The 18,519-nt window shown below is 46.6% G+C and overlaps 2 protein-coding genes across 2 annotated transcripts in view; both read left to right on the top strand.

Annotated features, from left to right (window-relative positions):
- Positions 1-16,801, top strand: part of LOC122019502 (dnaJ-related protein SCJ1-like) — a 54,589-nt gene extending 37,788 nt beyond the window's left edge. Inside the window, exon 5 of the mRNA XM_042576963.1 lies at positions 16,730-16,801. Within this exon, the coding sequence (XP_042432897.1) occupies positions 16,730-16,801 (72 nt within the window). The remainder of the gene's footprint in view (positions 1-16,729) is intronic.
- Positions 16,802-17,321: 520 nt separating this feature from the next.
- Positions 17,322-17,963, top strand: LOC122021277. Its single transcript, XM_042579379.1, has 2 exons — positions 17,322-17,509; positions 17,595-17,963. Exons 1-2 carry the CDS (start codon positions 17,367-17,369, stop codon positions 17,815-17,817), a joined length of 366 nt encoding a protein of 121 aa, XP_042435313.1. The 5' UTR covers positions 17,322-17,366; the 3' UTR covers positions 17,818-17,963.
- The last annotated feature ends 556 nt before the right edge of the window (positions 17,964-18,519 follow it).

The following is an 18,519-nucleotide window of genomic DNA, read 5'->3' as shown; positions in this document are numbered from 1 at the left end:
CCGGAATGGGCTGCTCCAGAACGTACAGTTTACGTTCTTGGGTGAGAACTATTCTCAGGTTCCTGTACCAGTCCAGGAAATTTGCTCCGTTGAGCTTGTCCTTCTTAAGGACAGACCGCAGAGAGAAGGTGTTCGTATTCGACGTCATGGTAATCTACAACAGAAATAAATGCATAAATAAATATCATATTCTTAATCATTTAATTAGGCCTTTAACTAAATGATGCTCCCACTGAATTCTATAATTCATGTGGGACAAGATCCACATCATACTAACCCTTGAGTTAGCTTTGGCTAATACGCCCAAGACTTAGTATGATCAGTAGGTAACGATTACCAATTACATCTCTATGCAACTCTTGTTTATAGGATCAATATCCGCATTTATATTAAAACTCGAGTTAGCTTTGGCTAATACGCCCGAGAGTTAATATATATGTGATTTTGACCTATCTTTCGAACCATTGGAAGAATGCCTATAGTTATACTCGATCCAACCGAGTTAACTAGGAATACTTAATCTAATTGAGTTGTACTCACCCATGCGTTGATAGGCGGGACCAAGATTGTCCCTCCATACTCTACCAAGATAGTATGTGTTGCTCTGCTTTGGCAGATTCAACAACAACATGCGATCGAGGTAGTGGTAGGTATCACGGCATGGTAGGCATTACAAGTTGACGTGATTTAGATCTAATCTAAACGATGATGCATATCATATACTCGATAGATCTAATCTAATCGAAGGGTGCATCATGTGCACGACTTAGATCTAATCTAATCGTAAGGCACTAATTAATTACTTAATTAACTAGCATGCATCACATACACACAAACCATTAATTAAATAATTAATCAAATAATTTTTGTGATTATGTCATGGACCTACTACGATCTTCTCAAGCTAATGAGAAGATCGGATGGTCAACCTAAGGTCAACAGCTTCTCAAGTTCCTTCCTTTGACTACCTCGTGTTGCTCGCGCCCTCCTCGTAACTCCGTCTCGAGTGGACCTTCCACCGCTTCAAAATTTACATTATATTTTGAAACTCGAGTTACATTCGAGTCTAAATCTAATTTACAACAAGAATAAAGATGAAAGGCACGACGCGCAGGTCGCGAAAAATAAAAACATACAACACGCACATCACATCACGGCACGCAGACCGTATTATGAATTACAACACGAATTATCCAATCAAATTGGGTCATTGGGCCATGACTATCACAAAAATAATATATAATTCAAAATTATATATTTCTATAATTTTCTGTAATTTTTCTATAATTTTTACAATTTTTACGAGTACAATTTCCCGGCGGTTCCGTTTAGTGGTTTTCGGGCGCAATCGCGGAACGAATCCCCTTGCGGGGCCAGGGGCAGCGTCCCTACCCGCGATCTAACCATCGCGAGGGTTCCATTGCGATCTAACAGCACCTTAGCCCGCTGTCCCAAAAAGTTTTGGGGCGAAACTTGGCTGTTTTGGAAAAATCTTCCCGGTAGCGGAAGCCTACAAGCGCCAAAACACTTGTGCTTCGCTTCTACGAGAAAATTACCCATAAAAACTATAAAAACATGAATTTACAGAAAGTTTACAGATCTATATTTTTCATAAAATATGAATCTAAACTCGTACTCGCTTCGCACGTGGCTCTGATACCACTATTGGGTTTTTCGGGCCGCGAAAGCCGCTTTTTCGCGTCGCAGAAACCCCGAATCACCCATGCCACTGGATCTCGTGCGAAGAAAAATTTCTAAAACTACGAATACGAGTTTCACACTCCAGATCTACAGTAGATAAGAGTTATACCTTGAAGCGTGCCCTCGCAAATCCCGCTCGTCCAACGGTACGCCGGATCTCGAAGTTGTCAACGTAGACAACTCTCTAGTGATATCCACACGAACAAGAAGTGTTCTCTAACACTCAAGGATGGAGAAGAGAGCACCACAAGTGTGCTAGCACTTCTTGGGCTCTCGGGTAGGATTTAAAAGAGAGAAAAGAGAGAAAGCAAAAAGGAATCTTATACACTCACTAGTAGTATCCTCCCTTTGTGACCTTCACTTTCCCTTATTCTCTTGGAACACAACTCACACACCTTCTCCTTCCATGAAAGCTCACAGCAACAGCAAGCAAAGAGAAGGAAGAAGCTAGGAAGAAGGAGAAGCAATTTACCACACATAAATGCCACAAAAATGAAAACTCCCTTTTCTTTATGTGGCCGGCCACACATGAGTAACTCCTCATTTAATGTGGCCGGCCACATTAAATGGAGGAGTGTAACCTCTTGATCTCCCTTGATGATGTGGAGATGATGTGGCAAGATTAGTCATGCCATGTAGGATGAGTCAACCTTCATGATGTGGCAATACATCAAGTCAAACTTGATGTTTCAACTTCCATTTGATCAAGTCAAAATTGACCAATTCTCTTCCTTTGTGAGTTAAATCTAACCTTTGATTCAAGTCAACTTTAATTTAATGAATCTCAATTCATTAATATAAATTGACTCAATGAATCAAATTTAAATTAGACTCATTCAACAATTGAATCTAATTGAGTCTAACTCAATAAGTTTAATTTGAATTAATCCAAATCCAATCTTTGGTGCAACATATGAACCTAATCCAATTGGTTCATCATATGAACCTAATCTCCATCCACTTGTTCTTTGTGTGTGACCCAATAGGTTCTTGTAACGTTGGCAATGTTTCTAAACTCCTTTAGAAACATAAACAATGATCGGCATCTAGCAATACATCATTGCTACCCAAGTTACAAGAATGTTGAGATCCAACATCACCTTGTGACTACTAATTGTGACTCCTCACAATATGTGACATTGTCCTTCTATCCTAGACATCTAGATTGATTAATGTGAGGCATAGACCGTGTCATCCTCTAATCAATCTAAATCTTGAACTCCAAGTATACTCACTCGATCAAATGAGCTCAACATCTCATGTTGACTCATTTGGGCATGGTCATGCACTTCGTGGTCTAACTCTATCAAGAATACCGATGTCGCTCCCGTCATATGGGAGGGATAGATCCCATCTACATCACTCACATCCCTCTGCATAATTTGTTATATACCCAGTAATCACCTTTATAGTCCACCCAGTTACGGGTGACGTTTGACGAAACCAAAGTACATAACTCCTTATGTAGGGAACCATGGTGACTTCAGGTCTAAGGACCAATAGTCATACTAATAGTCACATGAGAAAGTATATGACACTCATATAACGATCCATGATACTTTCTCATGGCGGGTCATTCAGTATACATTCTCCAATGCATACCCATGTGTCAACTTGATATCTCCATATCCATGACTTGTGAGATCAAGTCATCGAGTTGACCTACATGCTAGTCTTATTGCATTAACATTGTCCCTGAATGTTAATACTCGACTAGGAATGATTAAGAGTAGTATTCCCTATATCATCTCACTATCGATTCAACCAATCGATTGATATAGGTAAGAACCTTCTACTCAAGGACGTTATTATACTTAGTTTATTTGGCACCAATACAAGTAAGTATAATAACCAAAAACCAAATGTCTTTATTTATATAGAATATGATACAACAAGTCTAAAATATAATCATCAAATGATTGGCTCTAGGGCTCTAGCTAACAAATAGTAAGTCGACCTCAAGGTATGTGTTTACTTTGGGAGGTGGATCTATAGCATGGAGGAGTGTTAAGTAGAAATGTGTTTCAGACTCCGCCATGGAAGCTGAGTATGTGGCAGCCTCTAAGGCAGCCAAAGAAGTTGTATGGCTCAGAAACTTCTTGATGGACTTAGATGTGATTCCTAGTTTGCCCAAAATTATCACAATTTATTGTGATAATAGTGGTGCAGTAGCAAACTCGAAGGAACCACAAGCCCATAAGGCAAGTAAACACATTGAGCACAAGTACCACCTGATACGAGACATCATAAAGCGAGAAGAAGTTATTGTTGCCAAGATTGCATCAGAAGATAACCTGGCAGATCCTTTCACTAAGGCTCTTTCGGTGAGAGCTTTTGATAGGCATGTTGAGGGGATGGGGATCAGATGTATGGTAGCATATATGGCAATATAGTCTTTTAGTATAAGTGGGAGATTGTTAGAATGTATACTAAAAGCCTAGCTTTTTGTATGAACATATATTTTGAAATGAGAATCACATTGGTCAAATGTCTGCATTTAGTTAAATACAGTTGCCCATTTAATTTATATTATAGATAACATGGTGTGTGGTGTCACACAGAAGATCATGTTATCAGTTACTTATAAATTATAAATAGTATCTCACAACCAAGATGAACTGGGACAAACCATTGGAATGGTTGTAGTGTAATTTGGTATCAGTTTATCTTGACTATAAAATTACACTAGTACACTATGTGTGTATTGAGCAGCACCATTTGAGGTTTTTCCTTTTATACTGACTTCATAAAAGAACAGAACCTCTATTATTAAAGATGTGCGTACTCTTAATCCCGATATAATAACAATCACATGTACTTAGTATTTATTTCTTTAATTTATCAAAGGGTGAGGTTTATTCGTTAAATCAATAGGCCTGATAAGTTGGGAAATAATATTATTTATATGGTGTGTTGTTGATTATAGAAGGAAACTGTCCTATTTATTAGGATGATGATGCCCTCTTGTGGAGCTCATAAGGATTTTCATGTAAACCCTGCAGGTGGACTCAGTTCCGACATGATAATGAAGTTGAGTGGTACTACTTTTGGAGCTAGATGTTAATTAAGTGAGTTGTTAGTAACTCATTTAATTAATGGACATTCGATATCTTAAACATAGGGAGATTAACGCACTCATGATAAGAAGGAGCCCATAATGTAATATGGGATTGGTGTGGTAGTTCAATAATAACTCTTTAGTGGTATGAGTTATTATTGATGAACTTGAGTTGGTGTTCGGGTTGAACACGGGAAGCTCAAGCTCATCAGGAGGCCAAAGCCAATTCCTCCTCTAGGTCCCTGTTGTATCCTCTATGTATAAAGTCTCGTATCGAACCAAGTCCATTTCTTACTCAAGTAATGGGTCGGCCACATCCTTACTTGGTGCCCAAGCAAGGGCCGACTAAGCTTTGCTTGGAGCCCAAGAGGTGGTCGGCCAAGCCTTACTTGGTACCCAAGCAAGGGGTTGACCACAAGGGATTTAAAAGAGATATTTTAAGTTTTAAATATTTTCTTTTATAGTCATCCTCCAAGGGATTTAAAAGAGAGATTTTAATTTTTAAAACTTTTCTTTTATAACCATCCACAAAGGGATTTAAAAGAGATATTTTAATTTTAAAATCTTTTCTTTTTTGTAGCCATCCACAATAGTTTTAAAAAGAGATTTTAATTTAAATTTTTTCCTTAATTGTTGCTCAAATAAGGGTCGGCCACACATAATAGGAAAGTTTTAATTTTAAATATTTCTTTTTTTGCATTCACCAAGGATTATAAAAGAGAGGTAGATGGTGCCTTATGACAGAACACAACCTAAGTCTCTTCTTTTAATCCTTGTTGTGGTCGGCCCTCTTCCTTTTCAATTCTCCCCTTGATTCCTTTACCAAGGGCCAGCGACATCAAGAGGCTCCATCTTCTTGTGGCCGGTTACTTGGAGGAGGAGAAGAAGAGAAGGAGGCTCCCTATTCTAGTATCCCTTAGTGTCCGAAAGTCTTAGAGGCAAAGAAGTGGTTCGGATGGTGTTGTCTTGGTAGATCGTTGCCCACACGACGTTCAAGAGGAGGAGAGGAATACAACAGAAGATCGAGAGCTCTTTAAGATACAAAGAAAGGTATAACTAGCTAATTGTTTGTGCTGTGTACTAGTTTAGTTTTTCTTTGTATGGATCCTGAAATACCAACACAAGAGGCTAGAGATTTTGTGCTTCGATTGAGATCTCTGTAGTTAAACCTAGGTGATCCGGTAGTAAGAGCGGGCCCCCCCTTCTTGCAAAGTCAACGCCAAGTGAAAGCCACCGGAGCAGCCGCCCATCCGAGGAGAGTGTGGTCCGACCGGACGAACGACCGTAGACGGCCAGCCCGACCGGACTGCCGGCCGGCCGATGGTATCGAATACCCGGATGGGCCCGACCGGACTGCCGACCGGCCGATGGAATCGAATACCCGGATGGGTCCGGCCGGCTCGCACTTATGGTTGGAAGACACCCTGTCAAATCGGGGTTCCGACGCTCAGTTAAAAAGGTCACGGACCGAGCTGACCTTTTGACCGGCCACAGTCATAAAGAGCCCCTGTTTATTAGTCTCCACAAAGCACAGGTAAACCACTGCGTATGTCCGGTCGGATGTTGAGGGAGCTGTCCGCTCGGACGACAAGTTTGGAGCAAGGAAAAAGACCCGAGGATTTCTCCTCTGACAACCTGTAGGTTTCACGTGTATGTCATGCTCCAAATCTTGTGACAGGGGATTCTGCTGTCCCATCGAGGGCATGCTTTGACTGTAGCGATATGGGTCAGGTAAGTTTTCTGACAGCCACATACCTAGGAAAGGACAGGTAAGCTTTTTGACAGCCGCATACCTAGGAAAGGACAGAAGACACGTATGCACCTAGGTACGCGTGCCCAGACCCTTCATAGCTCTATATAAAGAACCTCAGGTTTCGCCGGTAAAGGAGGTATTCTGAGATTTTGGAAGCCACTTTGTTCATCGTAGCTTACCTGACTTGAGCGTCGGAGGGCCGTCGCCGGGACACCCCTCCCGGCTCGGTTTTGCTGCAGGTTCACCGGAGCACTCGAGGATCCAGCAGGGAGCGCCGCATCCCCAGCGTTCGTTGACTCTTGGTTCGAACAGGATCAATTTGGCGCCGTCTGTGGGAACGCTCCTGCATTCGAACAAGAACAATGGACGAGGCTGGACGACAACACACGGTGGCACTTTCAACAGAAGAACTCGACGCTCTGGTCGAAATGAGGGCCGCCAAACTTGTGGAGCTGGATATGGTTGACGAAGAGCGTGCCAAAGCATCCGTTCGGCTGATGGCGTACCGTCAACGGATGAAGCAAAACTACAACCGGCGCGTCATTCCCCGATCATTCCAGGTCGGCGACCTTGTCTGGAAGAAAGTCAAGCCGGTAGACGACGTCAGCAAGCTTGAAGCTCCGTGGGCGGGTCCCTTCAAAATCATCGAAAAGCTCCGCTCGGGCGCGTATTATTTGGAAGATGAGGACGGTTGGCAGCTAGATAGGCCATGGAGCGCAAACCACCTCCAGCCTTACCGGGCGGGGTGAAAGGTGTGCCTATGTAAATCATCCTATGTACGTCTTTCGACTGAATACTTGAAATGCAGAAATGAAAAGTCAAAAGAACGAATATAAGGCATCGTCATCAAGGAAAGAAGGCCCCGCGCCGCTCGGCCGGAGGTAAAAGGGTCGAACCGAGCGCGCGAGTATCGAAGGCCCCGTACCGTCTGGACGGAGGGAAATTAGCCGAGCCAAAGTGCTCGACGAAGCAGATCCTGAGCCGTTCGGCTAAGCGTACGTTCTCCAAGTCGGGCGAAAGGTGCGCTAAATACAAATTTATATACTTTTTGGTCGCCTATGTACTTGCGATGCAGGAAGTAGAAAGAGGAAAGCACATTGAGTATTATCTGCTGAAAGGAAGGCCAAGGTCGCTCGACCTGGCAAGGAGTTAGCCTTAAAGCCGTCTAGCCCAGACGTTAAACCGTAGAGCCGCGCCGACCGGCTATAAATATCCGCACCGACGAGCTCCGTCGTTAAAGATCAAGAGACGAGCCGGCGTCTATAAACCCTCCGAGCGGAAGACCGACGAGCTCCGTCGTTAAAGATCGAGAGCCGCACCGACCGGCTATAAATATCCGCGCCGACGAGCTCCGTCGTTAAAGATCGAGAGCCGCACCGACCGGCTATAAATATCCGCGCCGACGAGGTCCGTCGTTAAAGATCGAGAGCCACGCCGACCGGCTATAAATATCCGCGCCGACGAGCTCCGTCGTTAAAGATCGAGAGCCGCGCCGACCGGCTATAAATATTCGCGCCGACGAGCTCCGTCGTTAAAGATCAAGAGACGAGCCGGCGTCTATAAACCCTCCGAGCGGAAGACCGACGAGCTCCGTCGTTAAAGATCGAGAGCCGCGCCGACCGACTATAAATATCTGCGCCGACGAGCTCCGCTGCTAAAGATCAAGAGACGCAGCTGCCTATAAACCCTCCGAAGCGAAGACCGACGAGCCCGTCGTTAAAGATCGAGAGCCGCGCCGACCGGCTATAAATATCCGCGCCGACGAGCCCGTCGTTAAAGATCGAGAGCCGCGCCGACCGCTATAAATATCCGCGCCGCGAGCTCCGTGTTAAAGATCGAGAGCCGCGCCGACGAACTATCCGCTACCGACGAGCTCCGTCGTTAAAGATCAAGAGACGAGCCGGCGTCTATAAACCCTCCGAGCGGAAGACCGACGAGCTCCGTCGTTAAAGATCGAGAGCCGCGCCGACCGGCAATAAATATCCGCGCCGACGAGCTCCGTCGTTAAAGATCAAGAGACGAGCCGGCGTCTATAAACCCTCCGGGCGGAAGACCGACCGATCTGTTAAAGATCGAGAGCCGCAACCGACGGCTATAAATATCCGGCCGACAGCTCCGTCGTTAAAGATCGAGAGCCGCGCCGACCGGCTATAAATATCCGCGCCGACGAGCTCCGTCGTTAAAGATCGAGAGCCGGCCGACCAGCTATAAATATCCGCGCCGACGAGCTCCGTCGTTAAAGATCGAGAGCCGCGCCGACTGGCTATAAATATCCGCGCCGACGAGCTCCGTCGTTAAAGATCAAGAGACGAGCCGGCGTCTATAAATTCTCCGAGCGGAAGACCGACGAGCTCCGTCGTTAAAGATCGAGAGCCGCACCGACCGGCTATAAATATCCGCGCCGACGAGCTCCGTCGTTAAAGATCAAGAGACGAGCCGGCGTCTATAAACCCTCCGAGCGGAGGCCGACGAGCTCCGTCGTTAAAGATCGAAAGTCTCGCCGACCGGCTATAAATATTCGTGCCGACAAGCTCCGATGTTAAACATCAAGAGACGCGTCGGCGTCTAAAAATAATCCGAGAGGAATATCGTCGACACGGCAATTACCCGCAGCCGATATTGCTAGACCGACGCTAAGTTCCGCTCAGACTCGAGGTATAAAAGGTTCTGGTCGGCCTATAACGAGCGAGTCTTGCTAGCAACACAGAATGATATTCGGCCGCACGGAAGGGCTGGGGAAAACACTTGCAAGAATGCACCTCGAATGCCAAAGGGGTGATAGCGGACGAGCGGACAGCACAGGTATTAGTAAGTGGACAGTGCAATAAGATAGAGTACACGAAAGGAAAACATTTCATTAAAATTAAAAACCTTAGGCCGAGTGGCCTAAGTACAAAAAGATTCATGTTCAGCCGAGCGGCGAAATTACAAGAATTACTCGATGTAGTCGTAGAGGTCCCTCGGAATGTTGCTCAAGAGCTCCACTTGATCGCCGGCCGGAATATTGGTGGACTCCGGAAGAATGCCTTTCGACTTCAGATAGGTCAAGTAGCCGTAATGGCCAAGTCGAAAGCCGAGTACATCCGCTCGCAAATTTTCTCCGAGAACTCGGGCGATCGGATGTGGCTTTGTCGGAGAGCGGCGACTCGGCTCGGCTCAGCATCCTGGTATTCTTTGAAGGTCGCCTGGGAGCTTGTGATGGCCTCATTCAGACTTTCAATCTTCTCCGCATCGGCCGAGCGGCTTGCCTTCTCCCGGTCGAGCTGCTCCGTCAACTCCTTTATCTTCAACTCCAGGCCCCGGGCCTCCACGTTTTTCTTCTCCAGATCGGAGATGGCTGTGTTCTTCCGAGTGGTGACCAGAGTTATCTTCGTGTCAAGCGACTTGACTTGTTGCTCGGACTCGGCTAGGGCGTGGGCCTGGTCAGCTGTTTTCTTTTGCTCAGCAGCCAGCAGAGTTTGAGCTTTCTTCAGCTCTTTTTGCAGCTCGGAGTAGGAAGGGCCTTGGGAGCCGCTGGACCGCCCGCCGCCCGCGTTGCCTTATCTCCTCGTCCGCCATAGCCAGGCGGCTGGAAATCGCTATCTCTTCCACCCATCTCAAGCAAGACGATTTGTTAAAAGCCATGGAAATATTCGGACAAAACTTCAAAGCAACAACTTACCCCGTAGCAGATATGGTCAGGCTAAGTTCGAGAGGGATCATCTACTCGGCCGAGCCGGCCCACATCTCGCGAGGGCCCTTTCAAAGTAATGGTGTGCTCGGGCGCGGGGCTTCTGGTAGCAACTCTTCATTGGAAGATGAAGAGTAACTCAGATTGTGCGGCCGTGACTGTGGGCCCGACCGGGATCAGTGGCGCAGAAAATCGCGAATGAATGGTCGAGCTTGGACCGAACGGGCGAGGGGAGAGTGTCGACCGAGTGACCTCAACCGAGTAGGCACTCGTCCAAGGCGTCCGATCGGACGAGATGGTCTCGCAACCGCGCCTTGCCTTTAGCGACGCAGCGCTTGGCCGGGGTTGGACCATGAGGTAGCCGAGCGCAATGGAGTCTCCACCCTCTTTTGCAAAGGGTCGCTCCTCCCGAACGGATCCTTCCTCGGTGGTCGTTGGTTCCTGGAGGGGTAGCCCCGCTGGCTGAGCGGCCGATTCAGCCTGGGTGTTGCTCTCTCCTTCGTGAGAACCGACCGGTGAATGCCCAGCGCCTCATTTCCTTGGCCGCCGCGGCCTCCAGCGCCGCCATCACCGAGTCCATGACGATTTCAGCTGCATGAAAAGAAGAAGAAATCAGTTAGCAATTAAAGCAAGTGCCCAAGCAAAATTCTTACCGAAGCCGGTCGGAAGTGGGGTCCGTATAGGACTCAGCCCAAAAATGTACATCACTCCCTCGTGAAGAAGTTTGTTGATGTCAAGCCGCAGACCGGCTAGTACATTTGCGGCGTGAAGATAATCCGGTCGGGTCTTGAATTTCTTCAACTCGGGAGTAGGAGGTAGACTGACCTGCCACTGGGTCGGAAAGTTTGGCTGACTGGGCATGCGGATGTAGAAATAATAGTCCTTCCAATGTTTATTGGAAGTGGGTAGTTTATTGAAGAAGACCAGACCGGGCCGAGCTTGGAACATAAAGGTGCCCGGCTCGGCTTGCTTAGGATAATAGAAATAAAAGAAGACCTCCGGTCGGAGGGGAATGTTGTGAATCTTAAACAAAACGACAACGCCGCAGAGGAGACGGAAGGTATTTGGTACTAAACTTCCGAGCGGCACGCCAAAATAATTACAGACGTCTGCTATAAAGGGATGCACGGGAAACCGCAGACCGGCGGTAAATTGGTCGCGGAAGACACAGAAACCACCGCGCGGCGGTCTGTGTGGCCGAGCGGCGGGACCCGCTAGACGAACTTCGATATCCTCGGGTATTTCGAAATTGTCAGCCAAAATATCAAAATCCCGTTGTTCGAAACGGGACCGCATGGTAGTATACCATGGGCCTAGGGATTGTTCTTCGGGATGAGAGGAACTGGCCATGATCCGGATAGGAGAAATCACAAAAGGAAGTTCCAAAGACGAAGAAATGGAATTTCAAAGACTGGAGCTAGGGGAAGAAAGGCGAATTCGATACCGAAAAGGAAGGAGGAAAGCTCTAAAACCTTACTGAAGGGAGATGGATCGAGGAGAGGCGCCGGAGAGCGTCAGAGGGCAGCAACAAGATCGCCGGAGCTCCAAAGCGCAGAGAGCAGCAGTAGAGGTAATGGAGGCGTGTGAAGGTGAAAAGGAAACGAAGAATTTATAGGGTGAGGGCCGGGCGGCCTCCACCGTCGGATCCAGGTCACGGGAATCAAAGCACACATCTAGCCGTTTATTTCGAATTGCTTCGATCACATCACAATATCATGCAACCGCCTCCGTACTCTGGTGGCCTTGCTCCACGTGGCAGTCAATCATTCGGAGCATTTAATGAAGGTATGATCGGCCTTGATGGCGAAGATTGGCGCAGAACGCGAGGAGATCCGGTGAAGGCCATCGTTGATTCATTCAAGGATATTTCTACGGCTGACCGAGTGGAGAGTATTAGCATTGAGGAGCCGTTCAGCTAGACTCACAGTCCAGTCAGTCGGACTATTCACCTCCTTCGACTAGACTTGAAGGGGAGGCAAGTGATCCGGTAGTAAGAGCGGGCCCCCCCTTCTTGCAAAGTCAACGCCAAGTGAAAGTCACCGGAGCAGCCGCCCATCCGAGGAGAGTGTGGTCTGACCGGACGGACGACCGTAGACGGCCGGCCCGACTGGACTGCCGGCCGGCCGATGGTATCGAATACCCGGATGGGCCCGACCGGACTGCCGATCGGCCGATGGAATCGAATACCCGGATGGGTCCGGCCGGCTCGCACTTATGGTTGGAAGACACCCTGTCAAATCGGGGTTCCGACGCTCAGTTAAAAAGGTCACGGACCGAGCTGACCTTTTGACCGGCCACAGTCATAAAGCGCCCCTGTTTATTAGTCTCCACAAAGCACAGGTAAACAACTGCGTATGTCCGGTCGGATGTTGAGGGAGCTGTCCGCTCGGACGACAAGTTTGGAGCAAGGAAAAAGGCCCGAGGATTTCTCCTCTGACAACCGGTAGGTTTCACGTGTATGTCATGCTCCAAATCTTGTGACAAGGGATTCTGCTGTCCCATCGAGGGCATGCTTTGACTGTAGCGATATGGGTCAGGTAAGTTTTCTGACAGCCACATACCTAGGAAAGGACAGGTAAGCTTTTTGACAGCCGCATACCTAGGAAAGGACAGAAGACACGTATGCACCTAGGTACACGTGCCCAGACCCTTCATAGCTCTATATAAAGAACCTCAGGTTTCGCCGGTAAAGGAGGTATTCTGAGATTTTGGAAGCCACTTTGTTCATCGTAGCTTACCTGACTTGAGCGTCGGAGGGCCGTCGCCGGGACACCCCTCCCGGCTCGGTTTTGCTGCAGGTTCACCGGAGCACTCGAGGATCCAGCAGGGAGCGCCGCATCCCCAGCGTTCGTTGACTCTTGGTTCGAACAGGATCACTAGGGTTTACTATAAGGAGTTGCTTTGTCTAGGAAGTGGTGGATGATCTCATACCCAAGAAGGCCGCATGCCTCGCCAACGACCTGGAAGTCAATCCTTGAAATAAATATTTAATTAACTTCTATAATATGGTTTAACTTCTAATGAATATATGGGTTGAACTTGGATTAATAATGTTAAGTTTCATTTGCAATCCAAGTTTAACTTCTGAAAAACACATGGGTTGTTAGGAAAAGTTTTGTGCTTGTATAATTTTTTGTACAGGGAAAACAGAACGGAATTTCGAGTAGCGCCAACACGTCCGCCCATATCTATGCGAGTGACCCATGGATAATTATTTGATGCTTGGGGCTCAGGATGCTGCGCCAGCCAACTCGCGTCATTCTTTGATCGGCAGGTGAAGAACCGTCGTAATATGGCGGTGGCCGCTCGGGGCTGGTTGGGCAGAGGTCGCTCGTCCGAACGGCCGGGATGAAGACGCCGGACGAATGCCTGACTTTTTGACCTTGGATGGTGGTGGCATAAAGGCCACTGGCGGTGTGCAGACAGTCCCTTGCGGCAGACCAGACAATGATGGCATCCAGCCAGACGATGTGGGGGCAACAATCTCTTGAGCGGAAGCGGGGGTCGAAGTTTCAACTCGCTCAACAGACCGCACCACCGAAGATGTGGAACGTGATGAAGGCTCCGCCCGACGCCTCTTGCGCTTGATTAGTGGATCTCTTGAGGAGACCGATCTCGACGCCCCCTTGACTTGAACGACCGGATGTCATTCGGATATAGGATGTGATGCACTAGCCGCTCCGCCACTGGGCGTCTAGCTGGTCGCCCCCGCGCTCGCCAAGCCTAGAGTCACCTCGCTCTCGTCTTGGGGGTCTTCTTGGGAGCCGATCAGCTGTAGGCCACGACTCTCGAACTCCTCCGCAGTCGCCACATTGATCGCAACATCCGCAAGTTTAGTCTTGTCGGCCAGACGTGTATGAAACATGACTTCGGCTGCAAAATAGGAAGAAAAATCAGTTAGAATCAAAGAAAGGAGTGAAGAAGTCGTATACATAGGTTGGACGGAAGCTGGGTGCGGATCGGACTCAAATCGAAGATATACAGGACACCCTCTAGCAGCAACTTGTGGATATCGTACTTTTGACGGGCTAACATTGAAGCTGCGTTGAGGTAGTCTGATCGGCTCTTGTACTATTTCAAGAGAGACTGACTTGCCACTTCGAGCTGTCAATGGGTCGGGAAGTTTGGCCACTCGGGAAGGCGTACAAAAAAGAAGTATTCCCTCCAATTTTTATTGTAGGTCGGTATTTTGTCGAAGAAAATTAAGCTCACTCGGGCTTGGAAAAGAAAAGTCTCTGGCTCGGATAATTTTGGGTAATAAAAGTAATGAAAGATCCGGGGAGTGAGAGGAATGTCGTGCAGGCGGAACAGAACAACTACCCCATACAACAGTCGAAAGGAATTCGACACTAGATGATGAAGGGAGATACGAAAGTATTTACAAACGGCGGGAAAAAAGGGATGAATAAGAAACCGCAGACCGACGGTAAATTGATCTCTAAAGAAGATAAGACAGCTGGGCGGGTGAAGAGTTTGGCCAATCGAAAGGAGAAGGAAGAACAACTTTGTAGCCACGAGGAAACTCAAAGGCGGTTGTCAGACTCTTAGCGTCGCCAGCATCAAACCTGAACTCAGTAGATGTGTACCAGAGCCCAGGGACATCGATAGGTGGCTGTGAGGAACTCGCCATCATAAAAAACACAAAGGATGTGCGAGGGGAAGGATGGCCACTGGAATATCGCCAGAATACAAAGAAATGCCGAAAAACTCGAAGATGGGTGCGATTAGAAGGAAGCTTACTGGAAAAAGGTCGCCGGAGGAGTAGGAAGGGAGAAATGTCGCTGGAGCACAGATGAGTTAGCGCCGAAGAGCTCGAAGACGAAGATGCGAAGGAGGTAGCGGCGATGCACACGAGATTATAAGCCTGGGGGCCGGCCGACCAGAGCCGTCGGATCTAGGTCGTGAAAACCCAAGCAAAGATCGGGTCGTTGAATTTAAAGCGTCAAACGTTACATCGCCAGTAGATATCCGCTTGTCACGTCAAGCGTGCGGCGGAAGCAGATGGGACATGTGGTGCCTTGCCACGGGCCGACATTTAATGAGGGCAATTAAGGAGGCATGGGATCACATTCAACCATGATGCGAGGGATTTTGCACGATCTCCCATAAATATAGCTGACGTAAGCCTGGATCGCGCTCGTCTAGACAGTCCAAGAAAAGATTTCATAAGTATAGATGTTCGTTGTGTCGATCGGCTTAAGGGAGCAGACCTACGGCCGAACGACAAGCTTCAACAGGGTGACCGACAGAGAGCGGTCACATATCCAACCGTTGCGCCACGTTATCCTAATAAAAAACCAAGGAATGTCGAAGCCGATCGGGTGGCACGCTTCACAGACAATTTTGTCTAGTAAGTCGGATTTGCAATCTCTTTCGACTAGACTTGAGGGGGAGGCATGTGATGCGGTGATGATGAGAGGCCCCACCCCGTGGAGGATAGCGGCCACGGTGGAGGTTAAAGTCAAGGCGGTTAACGTGCAGATAGCACCGGTCGGTCGGGCGAGCATGCCCTAACTGGGGGCAGAAGGTCCCGGTCTGATCCCGCCTTCGACACGGGGAGGTCAAATGACCAACGCTTAATGGAGTGTCCAACGCCGGACAGAGGAAGAGGCGATGTGCAGAAGCCGGGCCGAGCAGCTACCCCGCTTGGCCAGACAACAGAGCTCGACATTGGCAGAGCGGAGCTTCGGTCAAGCAGACGAGACGCACGAACAGCAAAGTTACAGCCGAGTGGACGGGATACGAGGGCAGCGAGATTTCGGCCGAGCTGCCAACCCGCTCAACCTAGTAGTACACTCCCTCTAATATCCATCGACATCCTTTTGGGAGTTGGTGCCGCCGACACCAGGCATGGACAGCCAGAAGATCGTACGACGGAAGCTTCTACTGTCACTTCAGAGATATGCTCGGCCTATTAAGGTATTGTGTCAGGGACACTTTACTGATAAGTCTATTCAGAGAAAACTTTAGGAAGTGTGCTCATCTTGGGGAGCGCGCACACACGCTACAAGAATTCTATATAAAAGGGGGGGTCCAAGTATCGACGGAGGTACGTAATACGCGATATACACTGTTCTCGTTACTATTCATTTTGCTCCGTCTTCTACTTCATCACCGGTGACTGACTTGAGTGTCGGAGGACCAATATCGGGACTCTTTTCCTGACTCGATGTTGACATAATCCGTGTTGTAAATCTGAACAGAATCTACGTCCCGTCAATAGTTACATTAAATCTTCAATTTTCTATCTCATCAATTTTTGAACATGATGAATGTGTATGACATGTATATGTGTGTCTTTCCTACTGCTGTCTTACACCAGCATAGGTATATGTACCAGCACATCGATAAATACATCTTTCAGCCCTACTGTTATTTTAAGATACAAAGTGATTTTCTTTCATTTATTTCGCATGTGCGCGCGCGTGCATTCGAAATTCTTTCATTTATTTCGCATGTGCGCGCGCGTGCATTCGAAATCTAGCTCTACTCTTGTCTTCATCAGTATACATCGTCGATAACTTTCTTGCTCGGTGCTAAATTTCAGGAATACCTGAAGAGACACAAGGGCTTGATATTAACATGCAATGGCCCGGGCATTAGATCTCCATTACGGTGAATCCATCGCAAGAGTTGCTCCTTGCTACAATCTATGATACATACTATCGAATGAGTATACAACTTGTAGTCTGTTTGTATATGTTCGGTATCTGCCCTCGATTGTATTGATGCTCGGGCAAGCTTCAGAACTGTCATCTGTAAACTTCTTCTAGTTTTTCTTTTTCACTCAATTCTGCACCGATCGAATTAGTCGGGCACTCTCGACGGAGGTTATCTGAGTCGGTCCCAGCTCGACTGGCCCCCAACAAACATGAACCTAAAAAAACGTGTAGATTCTTGAAGGCTTCCGAGTCTTTTTTTTTTTCCTCACAAATCTAAACAGAACATTCACATTGCTTTGGATTGCAGAAACCGATTGACAGACACTCTTCCTGGAAACATCCATATCGTCTCCTTTCTTTTTTCCGTTGACCCATTAAGAAGAAGACGACGACTCAGACGCGGAAGTCAACCCTTCTTATCTCATGCACCACATTGAGGTCCCTTGCACGTCAATCAATCAATCAGTTCCACCAACTCCGGCGAAGGCATTTGATAAATTCCTCTCTCTCTCTTTGTTGTCCATGCATCAAGATCTTCTCATGGAGTCAATGAACACGCTTATGCATACTTCTTCTACCTCGCTCCTCTGTTGCATGTGTGGCGATCTGGGCATCTCGGAGCAGCTTTTTCAATGCAGCGTCTGCCGAGTTCGACTTCAGCACCAGTAAGATTTGTTCCTCCTCCCTGTCTCTTCTTCTTCTCTGTTTCTTCGATCAGAATCGATGGCCCTTTTCCTCTTTGAAGTTCAGATACTGCAGCAATCTGTACCCCAAGCTGGAGAGGTACAGCACCTGCAACTGGTGCTTAAGGAAGCACGTTAATGGCGGCTCGAAGGATGGAGGAACTAGGAAACGAGGAAGAGTAGCAGCTGAGGACGAGCTTAAACCATGCTCGAGATCGAGGCAAAAGCAGAGTTTTACGAGTAGAGTCAGAGCGAGGAAGTTTAAGCTCTTGCAAGAGGTTTACAAGTAGAGATGGAGAGATTCAATAGGACAAATAAATTATTTATATTCATTTATAAATTATGTTCATCAATAATCTTGTAAATAAATTTTTAAAAACTCATTTTAAACTCAAACTTATTAAGGAAATTAATCCCGATTTTTTATTTTTTTATATTTAAATATCTATAATTTTTACGAGTCTATATCATTTATAATATATTATTTTAACTGAATTTTAAGTACATGTATATTGACATGTTGAGTTCAATAAAAGTTTTAATAGATAAGTTTAGTATACATGTTGAGTTCAATAAAAGTTTTAATAGATAAGTTTAGTATACATGTTGAGTTCAATAAAAGTTTTAATAGATAAGTTTGAATTAGTATATATATATATATATATATATATATATATATATATATAATTTTGATATCCTGAGTGCAGTATTTGTTTGGTATGCGATTGTACTCGCTCGAGGAGCTTGGATTTAGGCGCCTGGGTTGATATATTTTTCTTTTTAATTATTTTTAACTCTTTACTCCTAGGGTTCAAATTTCTTAATTAGGTTATAGTGATCAAGTTAAAAAAATTTAAGATTTTATCCCTAGAGTTTAAACTTTCCAATTGGATTATAGTATTCAATCTAAATTTTTTAAAGATTTTATCTTAGGGTAAGTGTTTACGGAATATAATAATGTATTTGGGGTTTATATGTGAGGAAATATGGAT

This window comes from Zingiber officinale, chromosome 9A (assembly GCF_018446385.1).
Source record: "Zingiber officinale cultivar Zhangliang chromosome 9A, Zo_v1.1, whole genome shotgun sequence".
Lineage (NCBI taxonomy): Eukaryota > Viridiplantae > Streptophyta > Magnoliopsida > Zingiberales > Zingiberaceae > Zingiber > Zingiber officinale.
This window is presented reverse-complemented; position numbering and strand designations above follow the sequence as displayed.